Genomic DNA, 14,643 nt, shown 5'->3' on the forward strand with positions numbered 1-14,643 from the left:
AGAGGGGAAGATGTGGCTGATGGTGGGATCCTGTTGGAACTGGTAGAAGTGGCGAAGGATGATATACTGGATACAGAGTCTAGTGGGATGAAAGGTGAAGACCAGGGGAACTCCATCACTATTCTGTCTCAGGGAGGGGGAGGGCGGTGAGAACAGACATACAGGAAATAGAGGAAATGTGTGTGAGGTCTCCCATCAACTATGGCAGGGGAGGAAGCCATGTTTCCTGAAGAAGGGGGGCATTTCAGAAGCCCTAGAATGGAAAGCCTCATCTTAAGAACAGGTGCAGCAAAGATGGAGAAAATGAAAGAGGACAAGGTGGGAGGAGGCGTAGTCGAGGTAGCTGTGGGAGTCCGTAGATTTACAGTAGATATCTGTGGAATGTTTGTCTCTTGAGATGGAGACACCTGTAGAAAAGGAAGAGAACTATCAGAAATAGTCCAGGTGAATTTGAAGACAGAGTAGAAGTTGGTGACAGAGGGTGATAAAATTAATGATTTTTGCACAAGTGCAGGAAGCAGCACCATTGTAGTCATTGATGTCGAGGAGAAAGATTTGGGGAGGGTTGCTAAAGTAGGTTTAGAACAAGGACTCCTTCACATAGCCAACAAAAAGTCAGGTGCCTTGGGCCCATATAACTGGAAGGAATCAAAAAGGAAGTTGTTGAGGGTAAGAACAAGTTCTGCCAGGTGGATGACAGTATTAATAGAGGGGCACTGGATGGGTCTTGTTTCCAGGAAACAATGGGCCCCAAGACCATGTTTGGGGGGTGGGGTGGGGGGGGGGGTGGTGTGGAGGTGCATAGAGACTGGACATTCATGGTAAAGATGAAGCAGGACCAAGGAATTCAAAGTTGTCAAAATGGTGGCGGGCATGAGAGGTGTGCACAATGCAGTTGAGAAGGGACTAGACAAGGGGAGACAGGAGTCAAGGTATGAAGAGACAAGGTCAGTGGGGCAAGAGCAGGCAGAGACAATGGGTCTACCAGAGCAGTCCGCTTTGTGAATCTTAGATAAGGGATAGAAGTGGGCAGTGCAGGGTTGGGGCACTGTCAGGTTGGAGGCTGTGGAGGGGAGATCTCATGATGTGATATCAGGAATGGTCCAGGAGACAGTGGCGTGGTGTTTGTTGGTGGGGTCACGGTACAGGGGTAGTTATGTGAAAAAAAGCTCGCAGGCGTAAATAATCCTTATATAGACAGGAAGAAAGAGCGTGTTATCTGAAGGTGGAGATTTTGATATTGAGAACAAAAGGCTGTGACGTTCCTCGAGCTTGCATTGAGTCGCGTTGTAATTGTGCAGGAAGCCACAGATACGTCAGAATGGGAGTAGGTTGGTAAATTAAAGTGGCAGGCAACTTAGGGTTATTCCTGCAGACTTCGTGCAGGTGTTTCACAAAGTGATCACCCAACCTGTGTGTGCGTAGAGGAAGCTACATTGTGGACACTAAATGCAGCAGACTACATTGAAAGAAGTAGAAATGAATCACTGCTTCACCTAGACATACTCTTTGGGTCCATGGATTTTTTTTGGCGGGGGTGGTTAGGATTAGGAAAATGGTAGAAAGACTACAAAGACAGGTTTTCCATCTCTTGCAGTTGGGTGGGAAAGTGCTATATCACAGGGAGTGGTAGGGAAGGACAGAAGAGCAAAAGAGTGAACCAGGGAGCTATGAAGGGAATGATCCCTACAAAATGCTGAGAGAGGGGAGGGGACTATGTCAGGTGGTGGAATCTTATTGGAGCTTGCAGAAATTGCAAAGAGTGATCTTTTGAATGCAGAGGCTGTTGTGGTGGAAGGTAAGGACCAGGGGAACTCTGTTCTTGCTCTATCCAGGAGAAGAAGGGATGGGAGTAGAGGTGCAGGAACTAGACAAGACGTGGGCAAAGGCTCGGTCCACTATGACAGAGGGGAAGCCACCGTTAAGGGAGGAGGAAAACAATTCAGAGGCACCTTTACAGAATTTCTCATCATCTGCGTCAACGTGACAGAGACAGTGGAACAGGGAATTGAATGTCATCCTTACAAGAAACAGGGTGGGAAGAAGTGTAGTCAAGGTAGCTGTGAAAGTCTGTAGGCTTAGTTATTCCTCTTTGTTCCAGCAAATAATGCTACAAAAACCTATCCCAACATATAACGTTACAGCATAGTACAGGCCCTTCGGCCCACGATATTGTGCTGACCTTTTAACCTACTGTAAAATCAATCTAACCATTCCCTCCCACATACCCCTCCATTTTTCTATCATCCATGTGCCTGTCTAAGAGTTTCTTAAATGACCCTAAAGTATCTGCCTCTATCAGCACCCCGGCAGCATGTTCCATGCACCCACCACTCTCCGTGTAATAAAAACTTACCTCTGATATCCCGCCTGTACCTTCCTCCAATCACCTTAAAATTATGTCCCCTCATGTTAGCCATTTCCACCCTGGGAAAAAGTCTCTGGCTGTCCACTCGATCTATGCCTCTTATCATCTTGTACACCTCTATCAAATCACCTCTCATCCTCCTTCGTTCCAAAGAGAAAAGCCAAAGCTCGCTCAATCTATCCTCATAAGACATGCTCTCCAATCCAGATAGCATCCTGGTAAATCTCCTCTGCACCCTTTCTAAAATGTCCACATCCTTCCTATAGAGGCAACCAGAACTGAACACAATATTCTAAGTGTGGTCTAACTAGGGTTATATAGAGCTGCAATATTACCTCGTGGCTTTTGAACTCCAACTAATGAAGGACAACATGCCATACACCTTCTTAACAACCCTATTAACCTGTGCAGCAACTTTGAGGGATCGATGGACTTAGACCCCAAGACTCCTCTGTTCTTCCACACTGCTAAGAATCCTGCCATTAACCCTGTATTCTGCCTTCAAACTCAATCTTCCATAGTGAATTACTTCACACATTTCCAGGTTGAACTCCATCTGCCACTTCTCAGCCCAGCTTTGTGTCCAATCAATGTCCCATTGTAACCCTCGACAACATTCTACACTACCCACACCACCACCAACCTTTGTGTCATCTGCAAACTTACTAACCCACCCTTCCACATCCTCATCCAAGTCATTTATAAAAATTACAAAGAGCAGGGGCTCCAGAACAGATCCCTGCAGAACACCACTGGTCACCGACCTACAGGCAGAATACACTCCATCTACATCCACCTACTTTCTAAGGGCAAGCCATTTCAGAATCCACACAGCCAAGTTTCCCTGAATCCCTTACCTCCTGACCTTTTGAATGAGCCTATCACAGGGAACCTTATCAAACACCTTACTGAAGTCCATATACACCACATCCACTGCTTTACCCTCAATGTGTTTTATCACATCCTCAAAGAATTCAATCAGGCTCATGAGGCATGACCTGCTCCTCACAAAGCTATGCTGACTATCCGTAATCAGACTATGCTTCTCCAAATGCTCATAAATCCTGTCCCCAAGAATCTTTCACAATAATTTGCCCACGCTGAAGTAAGACTCACTGGTCTGTAATTCCCAGGGTTATCCCTACTTTCTTGAACAAAGGAATAACATTTGCCACCCTCCAATCATCTGCTACTACTCCTGTGGCCAGTGAGGACGCAAAGATAATCGCCAAGGGCTCAGAAATCTCTTCCCTCGCTTCCCGTAGTATCCTGGGATGTATCCCTTCCGGCCCCAGGGACTTATCTATCCTAATTTTTTTCAGAAGTTTCAGCACATCTTCTTTAATATCGACGTGTTCTAGTTTATCAGCCTGTTTTATGCTATCCTTAAGTGTCAAGATCTCTCTCACAGGTGAATATTGAAATAAAGAATTAATTGAAGACCTCCCTTACCTCCTCCAACTCCAGGCATGTTTCCTCCTCTATCCCTAATCGATCCTACCTTCACTCTAGTCATCCTCCTGTTCTTCATGAGTAGAACGCCTTGTGGTTTTCCTTAATCCTACTCGCCAAGGCCTTCTCATGCCCCCTTCTAGCTCTCCTAAGTCCATTCTTAAGCTCCTTCCTGGCTACCTTGTAATTCTCTGGAGCCTTGTCTGATCCTTGTTTCCTGAACCTCAAGCAAGCTTCTTTCTTCCTCTTCACTAGATATTCCACATCTGTCAACCATGGTTCCTTCACCCTACCATCCTTTTCCTGCCTCAATGGGACAAACCTATCCAGAACCCCATGAAAGTAATCTCTAAACAACCTCCACATTTCTATTGTGCATTTACTCAGAGTACATCTGCTCCCAATTTAGACTCCCAAGTTCCTGCCTAATAGCATCATAATTCCCCCTCCCCCAATTAAATACTTGCCCATACTGTCTATTCCTATCCCTCTCCAAGGCAAGAGAGTTGTGGTTACTGTCTCTGAACTGCTCACCCACCAAGAGATCTGACACCTGACCAGGTTCATTGCCCAGTACCAGATCTAGAATGGCCTCTCCTCTAGTTAACCTGTCTACATAGTGTCAGGAATCCTTCCTGGAGAGACCCAACAGATTCCACCCCATCCAAACCTTTTGCACTAAGGAGGTGCCAATATCAATATTAGGGAAGTTGAAATCACCCAATGACAACAACCCTGTTATTTTTGCACCTCTCCAAAATCTGCCTCCTGATCGGTTCCTCAGGTGTCTCTGTTGCTATTTTTTTTTGGGAGAGGGGTGGTGGGGAGAATGTCTATAGACTACTCCCAGTAGAGTGATTGCTCTCTTCCCATTTCTGACCTCCACCCACACTGGCTCAGTAGACAATCCCTCCAGGACATCTTCCCATTCTGCAGCAGTGATACTATCCCTGATTAGCAATGCCACTTCCCCACCTCTTTTACCTCTCTCCCTGTCCCTTTTGAAACATCTAAAACCCAGAACATCCAGCAGCCATTCCTGCCCTTATGACAGCCAAGTCTCTGTAATGGCCACAACATTGTAGTTCCATGTACTGACCCATGCTCCAAGTTCATCACCCTTGTTCCTGATACTTCTTGCATTAAAATAGACACACTTCAACCTATCCAACTGACTGCAATTTTGCCCTATCAAATGCCTATTCTTCCTCTCAGTCTCTCTACATGCTTCATCAACCCGTACACCAACTGCTCCATTCTCTGACCTATCAGTCTCCATAAATGAACTTTCCAGTCATGCTCTTTATCACAATCAAAGTTAAATTCCATATTAGAACAATTCCACCTTTGCTACTAACATGTTTAATATCTGCCGCTTTGCAGCCAATAGGCAGCCTACACACAACTTTGAACAACATTAAATTCCCCTTTTCCTAATTGTTACTGAGAAGTTCTACTGGTCATATCCTTGTCTATCCTTACTGTAGATCTTATTCCCTTTCTAGTGTAGCAATATTTGCAAGAGGATTTGAATACAGGAGTAAGGACATCTTAATGCAGTTATATAAATCTTTGGTGAGACTACATGTAGAGAAGTGTGCACAGTTTGTCTCGAGGATGTTAATGTCATAGAATTGAAGCAAAGACTCATTTGGCCGTTTCCAGGGATGCCATATGCGGAGAGATTCAGTAAATTGGGACTCTATTCTCTAGAGTTCAGAAGAGATCTCATCAAAACGTACATAATTCTTGACAGGCTGGACAAAGTGAAAATGTTATCTTTGGCTGAGGAGTCCAGGCCCTGGAAGCACAGTTTCAGGGCAAGAAGTGGGCTGCTTAGGACCAAAGTAAAAAAATTTCTTTACCATAGTAGTGACTATTTCAAATTCTCTACCCCAAAGGCTGTCAGGACTCATTGTGTTCATTCAAAACAGATTGATAGATTTCTGGACATGAAGGGAATCAAGCGATGGCACTCAATAAATGGCACCTGGGTAAGTCAGCCATGATCTTTATGAATGGCAGGGCAAGTTCAGAGTTGCTGGATAGCCTACTCTTGCTATTTCTTATGTTCACATTTAATCCTTCTACCAATTAGTTTAAATGTATGCTCTCTACTGAGGGAAATTAGTGAATTCTGTTTACCTTGCCATGATAAACAATTTGGCAATTGGTTATTTGAAAGTCAGGATTAGCTGTCATTCAGAATTGGTTGGTTAGGAAAGTTTGCAAATTGGAGTATGGTCACTTTGAATTAAATGAGAGTACAGGCCCAAAATCAAGGTGTTTTGTATTGCATCAAAAATAAATCAATGGACAAAATCTTAACCAATTCTAGAAAGAAAATTTCACATTAAACACTTCTACTAATCTTTATTAAGTGTTGCTTTTTTGTTACAGAGTGCACCAAGATATTTGTGTGACTGTACAATATTTCACTTAGCTTGAGTGAACAAAAATTACCATTTTACAATTTATAACACTGAACTCTAACCTCAAGTATTTTCAAATATGCAGTAACATGACATCTTTAAATCAATGTCATTCATTCATTTGGTCTACAACATTCAGACCCAAAAATCTGAACCTCAACTGATGCTAACTGTCAACATGCTTTAAAATGAGAAGTGTACATTTACAAATCACCTCCCTTCTACAAGAAAATACTTTGCCATGTATTAAACGTGAAACTAGCTGAATAGGATTTTAAAATAGCCAAAAAACTGCAGAATTCCAAGTCTGAGGAGAAATACAATTAGCTTCTGATCAATTTACAGTATTTCCCTACAAATGTGTTTTACACCATTGAACTGGAACAAATAACACCTCCCAGAAGCAAGAAAGGTCTTCCACGTGTCTTTAATAGACAGTTAATATTAAAACACAAGCCATCATTTTTAAGCTGAGCCATAATGTGGGTCTGCTGGTTATCAAATTCATACGGAGTGTTTCAAAATAGTCCCCTCCAGAAAAAACAATTGCAATTTAATATTCCATACATCAAGATGGTTTCCCTGTGGTATTAAGCGAGGCATGGCTTTGGAATGAATCATCATTCAAGTCTGAAGGATATTTCAACCAAAAAGTATTCCATCTAAAACAAAGCAATTTTTGCAATTAGGGCCAGACTGTTACAATTTTAAAAGTATAGTAACCTAGGGCCAGGCAGACCTTGTGAGCTGTTAAATACAAAATGCAATGTTGTGAGACAAGGGCACAACTGGATGGCAAAATGCCATTATTTGCAGCTACTAATATTAATGTTCTTGATTTGTAACACGTCCAAAAAAAAGAGTTAGACTTAAAACTACATATTAATGAGTTTCTTGAACATCTGAAACCTCTTCTGTAATGGCCTCCGTGGCGCTTGCATTTGCTGCAGAGTTTAGAATGTTCCCAAAATCACCACCACCTTCCTTGTTGCCTGCAACCTTAGACTAAACAAAAAAAGTCAAATGAATATTTTCGTCCAAAATGTGGTTGAAGTACAATACAAAATGAGACTGATAGAATCATTTATTAAACAAAGTTGTACAAGTTCCTTACTGTACAGTTTTAAGCTACAAGATATTAATGCAGGAACAAAATTACACTTAAATGCAACTTACAACAAGCTGAAAAAGTTAAACTGATATCCTCATTGGCTAGTTTTAAAAATATGAAGCTTCTCAGCACTATGCAAGTATGTAATACAGCAGAAATATGAATGGATTTTTTCAAAGAATGTATTGCATAAATCAAATTTTCCCCACATCTCCACAAAGGGATCATAGTTTCTTTCTGGCTTAAGCAGCAAGTTACATCCCTCCAGTTTATGAAACTTTACATTTCCAATCAAGCAATAATGCTGTAGAACCATTTTAACTCGAAATGATTGACTAGGGTGTAAAGCAAGATTTCCAACGGCTTTTAAAAAAGTGATTAAGGGAAGAACTCATGAGCCTTCTGATTATTAAAGAATCAAAACAAGTACTGCAGCTTTTACACCTTCAGGCACAACACTGCTGCCACACCACTAAAACAGAAAGCACTGTTCCAGGTCAATGGAGTACCTCCTTTTTATAAATAATGGGACATACAAGCTTTAGAGAGCAATTTTCAAACCCCTTAAGAAAAAAAATGTATATGTATCCATTCTCCAGTTTACAAGGGAAAATGCAGGAGAGGCACTTCCAAGTTCTGGCATTGTATATTTTGATCTCCCTTAGGTCATTAGTTTAATAGCAGCTTCCTTCACCAATCTAATTTTTTTTTAAAAAGTTAATCTATGTACTGTATTGCAACTTCACTTACCTTTAAGTTTTCAACTCTATCTTCAAAGGATTTGAAAGTCGGTGAATTTCTGCAGGAAAAAAAAGAAAATGTGTTTAAACACTTCAACTGAACTGGAGAAACTACTACTTCTTGTTGCCTCAGTAAAGACCCCACTCACCCTTGACATTCTCTCTCTCCCCTCCCATTAGGCAGAAGATACAAAAGCCTGAAAGCACGTACCACCAGGCTCAAGGACAGCTTCTATCCTGCTGTTACTAGACTATTGAACAGTCCCCTAGTACGATAAGATAAACTCAACCTCACAACCCACCTCGTTCTGGCCTTGCATCTTATTGTCTGCCTGCACTGTACTTTCTCTATAATTAGTATTGGTTTATTATTGTCACTTGTACCAAGGTACAGTAAAAAACCTGTCTTGTAACACTTCATTCTGCATTCTGTCATTGCTTTTCCCTTGTACTAAATCAATGCACTGATGTGATGAAATGATCTGCAAGGATGGCATGAAACAGTTTTTCACTGTACTTCTAGTCAAAAGGAAAAGAAAAGCATATAAAAGGTACAGAGAGCTAGGTAATGTTAGAGATCTGGAGGAGTACAAGGCTAAAAGGAAGGAACTTAAGAGATTAGGAGAGCCAGAAGGGGACATGAGAAGGCCTTGGCGGGCAGAATTAAGGAAAACCCCAAGGCGTTCTACAAGTATGTGAAGAGTAAGAAGATGAGATGCAAAAGGATAGAGCCTATCAAGTGCAGCAGTGGGAAAGTGTGTATGGATCCGGAAGAAATAGCAGAGGTACTTAATGAATACTTTACGTCAGTATTCACCACGGAAAAAGATCTGGGGGATTGTAGTGGAGACTTGCAGTGGCCTGAAAAGCTTAAGCATGTAGATATTAGAAAAGGGGTGGTGCTGAAACTTTTGGAAAGCATCAAGTTAGATAAGTCGCCGGGACCGGATGAGATGTACCCCAGGTTGCTGTGGGAGGCGAGGGAGGAGATTGTGGAGCCTCTGACGATGATCTTTGTGTCGTCCATGGAGACAGGAGAGGTTCCAGAAGATTGGAGGGTTGCGGATGTTGTTCCCTTATTCAAGAAGGGGAGTAGGGATAGCCCAGGAAATTATAGACCAGTGAGTCTTACCTCAGTGGTTGGTAAGCTGATGGAGAAGATCCTGAGAGGCAGGATTTATGAACATTTGGAGAGGTATAATATGATTAGGAATAGTCAGCATGGCTTTGTTAAGGGTAGGTCCTGCTTTACGAGCCTGATTGAATTTTTTGAGGATGTGACTGAGCACATCGACGAAGGGAGAGCAGTAGATGTAGTATATATGGATTTCAGCAAGGCGTTTGATAAGGTACCTCATGCGAGGCTTATGGAGAAGGCGAGGAGACATGGGATCCAAGGGGACATTGCAGTGTGGATCCAGAACCGGCTGGCCCACAGAAGGCAAAGAGTGGTTGTTGAAGGGTCATATTCTGAGTGGAGGTCGGTGACCAGTGGTGTACCTCAGGGATCTGTACTGGGACCCTTACTATTTATGATTTTTATAAACGACCTGGATGAGAAAGTGGAGGGGTGGGTTAGTAAGTTTGCGGATGACACGAAGGTTGGGGGTGTTGTGGATAGTTTGGAGGGCTGTCAGAGGTTACAGAGGGCCATAGGTAGGATGCAGAGTTGGGCTGAGAAGTGGCAGATGCAGTTCAACCCAGATAAATGTGAAGTGGTTCATTTTGGTAGGTCAAATATGTTGGCGGAATATAGTATTAATGGTAGGACTCTTGGCAGTGTGGAGGATCAGAGGGATCTTGGGGTCCGAGTCCATAGGACGCTCAAAACGGCTGCGCAGGTTGACTCTGTGGTTAAGGCGGCATATGGTGTATTGTCCTTCATCAATTGGGGAATTGAATTTAGGAGCCGAGGGGTATTGTTGCAGCTATATAGGTCCCTGGTCAGACCCCATTTGGAGTATTGTGCTCAGTTCTAGTCACCTCACTGCAGGAAAGATGTGGAAGCCATAGAGGGTGCAGAGGAGATTTACAAGGATGCTGCCTGGAATGCAGAGCATACCTTATGAAAGCAGGTTGAGGGAACTCGGCCTTTTCTCCTTGGAGAGATGGAGGATGAGGGGGGGGGGGGGGACCTGATTGAGGTGTATAAGATGATGAGAGGTATTGATAGGGCAGATGGTCAAAGGCTTTTCCCCAGGGCTGAATTGGTGGCCACAAGAGGACATAGGTTTAAGGTGCTGGGGAGTAGATATAGAGGAGATGTCAGGTGTAAGTTTTTTTTTACTCAGAGAGTGGTGAGTGCGTGGAATGGGCTGCTGGAAACTGTGGTGGAAGCTGATACAATAGGGTCTTTCAAGAGACTGTTAGATAGGTATATGGAGCTGAGTAAGATAGAGGGCTATAGGTAAGCCTAGTAATTTCTAGGGTAGGGACATGTTCGGCACAGCTTTGTGGACCGAAGGGCCTGAACTATGCTGTAATTGTTCTATGTTTGGTACCTGTGGCAATAATAAACCAACTAACTAATATCGCACCATGGTTCAGCCAAAAAATTGTTAAACTTTAACAGAATATACTCAGACATACACATTTTTCTCTCAAGCATTTCAAAACTGTTCAAATCATACAACATTTACAGAAGGGTCATGGAACTATACAAAGTGAACTTTTTGCATTATAGATGTAGAAAACTATAATACACAGACATGATCAATGCACAAAGCATCCTGGCAGGTGTATCATCTGCACTGAAAAACTATTTTGGACCAGTGTCAGTGTCATACTTCTAAAGTATTGATAGAAAGCACAATTTGGAAAAGTTCTTCCCTTGAAATTTGCCACATCAGATACTATTCCATACTGGAAAAATGAGTTATGTTGCTTATGTTTACCAACACCACAACAAAAATCAGTTGCAAGGATACCCAAAACTTGGGTTAGGTTTTCTTCTCATCATTCAGTTTACAAGACAGCTGGAGTTGTGTGCAAAGAGTGCAATGGGGGTCATTCAAAAAGCTCTATTCGTATAAAAATCTCCCACCCTTTAAAATCATGCCAACTAAATTCCTCACATCCACAACAAAGGCTAAATATTTCATATCAAGCACTGATAGCAATCAATGTTAACATTTACAAACAAAACAGAACACTCAGCAACGTCTACTATCTACAATGCGCAAAGCACAAATTCACATGCAATGAGTAAACAATTTTATTTTACATCACTGTTATAATACAGTACCTCATAGCAGGCATGCTAATTGAGTGTCGTAGGGAGTGAATGCTAACCGGTCAGCATTAAGAAAACAGCAGAAAGTTAGTTTAAACTATTTAATACTCCATTTAATATTTAGACATTGATAGGAGGGAATTAAGTTCTTGATACACCTTAATTTTACATTTAATAATTGTCCATTTGATGCTCAAAGTACCCCATGTTAAACTTTATATTCAGTCATGCACACCTTTTCCTGAATTGTTTCACAATCCAAACACATTTACTCTGTATTTCAATATTTAAAGGTTATTCTTTCTTACCTAAAAGAATGTGAAATAGCATGTAATCTGCAGGATGCCATTGTGACGGAGGGCATTAATAAGAAAATTGAACATAAAACAGATCACTACCACTGCAAGTTTTAGCATTTTTAAAGATTTCAAACCTCTAACCTTAGCATTAGCAAGGGGCTATTGTGATGCAACCAGATATTTTTCTAGAAGTGATCTATGGGATTTATCCACAAACTATTGTCAGCTCCTAATAGACAATGTAATCAGAAGTATGCAGATATATATACATTTGTATAATTTTCCATAATTCTACTTGAATTTGAACACTGGATTAGTCCTTAGTAAAGTGAATTAGAAGAAACCTGCATTTTTTTCCCCTTTAAAAAGGTCAGCAGTAAAAGGTAACCCCAAGGAGAAAAATACACTCCAAACTAAGCAAACCCAGAAACATTATCACAGCTTTCCAAATTTAAAGTACTAGTATACTTCCATTCAGAAATCTAAACCTATTCATTAAATCTTATAGCTGAAGCTTGCATCAAGATTCAGCTACTATAGAGATTGAAGATGCTAGTGTTAGCACTCATAAGTTGCATTAAAAAGGGCAAGTATATGCCACCAAAACGACAAACCTGAAAGCAAAATGCAAAATAAGCCATCTGGCATTGACTTCAGCATCAGACATAGACATTCACAGCTACACCCAAAACCCTGAACTCCGCAAGATCCTCATGAACATTTGAGAGGCTTGCCAAAAGTGGGAAACCTGAGCCACAGACTGAGGAATTCCAGAGGTGACTTCAACTTCCACAGAATGTCTCAGTAACACACTATTGAACCAGTCCTGAAGGATATGCCTCTGACTGGCAGGTGGCAAGAGAAAAAGAACCAAGCAGAAACATTTGCTCGAACTAGTCTTCACTGAACTATTTGTTGCATATGTTTTAATCTATAACAGTATTAAAAATCATCACCACATTGACGAAGAGAAAATAACCCAACTTCACATAGGACAGACTTCATTTGTTATGTATTACTGCTTAACTAAATGGGAGAGATTCAGAACAGATCCACCAGTTCAAAGCTAGGCATCAAGTCATTGCAGGTTAGCAGCTGTAGAACCACATGCAGCACTAACTGGAACTTTATGGCCTGCAATGTTCCTCACTTTTATCATTAAGCCAGAATACTAACCCTGGCTCAAAGCGAAGCATAGAACAGCAAGCCAAGCACAACAATAGCATTCTTAAAAGAGGTGCCAGGCTAATGAGCTACACCACAGGATGACAGGCATGTGAAAAGGAGGCAGCATACCAGTCATCTTCAAATTATCTCTCAGCCAATGGACAATCTCAAAGTTCTTCAGTCCTGTCGTAGCTGGATTTAATGGTGGGCAATTAAACAAAAAGAGACTCCACTAAAACCTGCGCCTTTGAGAGTACAAAAGACAAAGTGAAGCACTTACAACCACCTTCAGCCAGATGGACCATGTGAATGGTCCATTTTGGCTTATACAAGGTTTCCATTTTTTCCAGAAACCCATCTGATTCATTCTATGAAGTAATATCTGATACAGCAAAGACAATCATCCCTGATAACACTTTGCTGTAGACAAACTTCAAAACTTAGTCCCGCCATCCAGCTACAATACTAAATGTAATTCCACAAATGAAAGTGACCTGGTTTGTTCTGTCCAGAAAAACAGGCAAACCCAATTCAGTCAATTACTCAGTGAAGTGAAACATTCATTCAGTCATCAATAGTGCAAGTACATGTATAGACCATTAATCTGATGACCAATGCTATCTTGGGCTCACCCAGGAGCACTCATCTCCAGAGCATAATGTCTTTGATCCAAACATAGATGAGAAAACCAAATTCCAGAGGGAAACTGACAGCCCCTGCCATCGGCAGCATTAGACACCAAGGTATTCTTGAATTTAATGACCATCTGAAGAAAATTTCCACTGGCTAGAGGGATTCCCAGCCCAATAGACTATGGGTGTGGTTATTGGAAGCAGATTACCCCAGTCCCAAGATGTTTCTGCAGGTGTTCAAGAGTGTCCTCACCCCAACAATCTTTCACTGCTTGATCACATCTCCCTTTGTCAAACGTGGGTGTGCTCACTAGTGATTGTAGATCATTCAATTCCATTCTCAACTTTTCACAGAATGTGCCCACTTGCAGCAAACTGGACAACATTCAGTTTTGACCTGAATTTCCAAGAGACATTTGCGTCACTAATGTTGGGCAAAGATTAACAAGGTGTTGTTAAGCACCTCCCCGGACAATAAATAGCATGATCACCAAACCCTCCTCATTCAATGTACAGGGGAAAAGTCATTACTGACCACAAAGTCAACTGGATTTGCCAATTAAAATAGTTATTCCCCAACAATTGGCTTGCTCAGCTCTGAAAATCTTTTCCCCCAAGTCATAATAGTGATGAATACTGGTCTTCATTTGGCTGTTTGAGCATAGATCTACCCACCCAAGTTCAACACAATTCTGGAGAAAGCAGCCCAATTGTTTGGCATCCTATTAATAAACAATTATTGGCACATTGTGGCTGCAGGGGTCACCATAGAGAAAATACACTGCAGCAACTTGCCAGATGCATCTCTATAGAACTCTGGTTAGGCCGCATTTAGAGTATTGCGTGCAGTTCTGGTCACTTCACTATAGGAAGGATGTCGAGGCTTTAGGGAGGGTGCAGAGGAGGTTTACCAGGATGCTGCCTGGATTAGAGGGCATGAGCTATCAGGAGAGGCTGGACAAACATGTATCATTGTGCCAGATCAGGGCTCTGTCTTATTTGAAGGTGGTTTATCAAACATTTGATACCATTTATAATCCATGGAATGAGTGTCAAACATGGACAAGTCAAACATTTCCATCATACTTTCAAACAGCAGTCCCATCTCTTCTACTCAAAACTTGCATTCCTGGTAGTTTTGATCAGAGATAAGAAATAGCACTTAAATCAGCAGCACTCCAGTGTCTCATGTGGATGAGATATCTCGACA

The 14,643-nt window shown here is 41.8% G+C and overlaps 1 protein-coding gene across 6 annotated transcripts in view; it reads right to left on the bottom strand.

Annotated features, from left to right (window-relative positions):
- Positions 1-14,643, bottom strand: part of tpd52 (tumor protein D52) — a 156,548-nt gene that overhangs the window by 92,809 nt on the left and 49,096 nt on the right. The window contains exons 7-10 of one of the 6 annotated variants that reach the window (XR_007956900.1): positions 11,644-11,670; positions 11,348-11,389; positions 8,114-8,162; positions 7,169-7,257 (exon numbers count right to left, since the gene is read on the bottom strand). Coding sequence is in view for 3 of the 6 variants with exons in the window: in XM_052023278.1 (XP_051879238.1) it covers positions 7,135-7,257; positions 8,114-8,162 (172 nt within the window). In the remaining 3 variants the exon portion in view is untranslated. Of the gene's footprint in view, positions 1-6,169; positions 7,258-8,113; positions 8,163-11,347; positions 11,390-11,643; positions 11,671-14,643 lie in introns of those variants that run through there. The other 5 variants (XR_007956901.1, XM_052023278.1, XM_052023277.1 and 2 more) reach the window with 5 other exon arrangements.

This window comes from Pristis pectinata, chromosome 9 (genome assembly GCF_009764475.1).
Source record: "Pristis pectinata isolate sPriPec2 chromosome 9, sPriPec2.1.pri, whole genome shotgun sequence".
Taxonomy (NCBI): Eukaryota; Metazoa; Chordata; class Chondrichthyes; order Rhinopristiformes; family Pristidae; genus Pristis; species Pristis pectinata.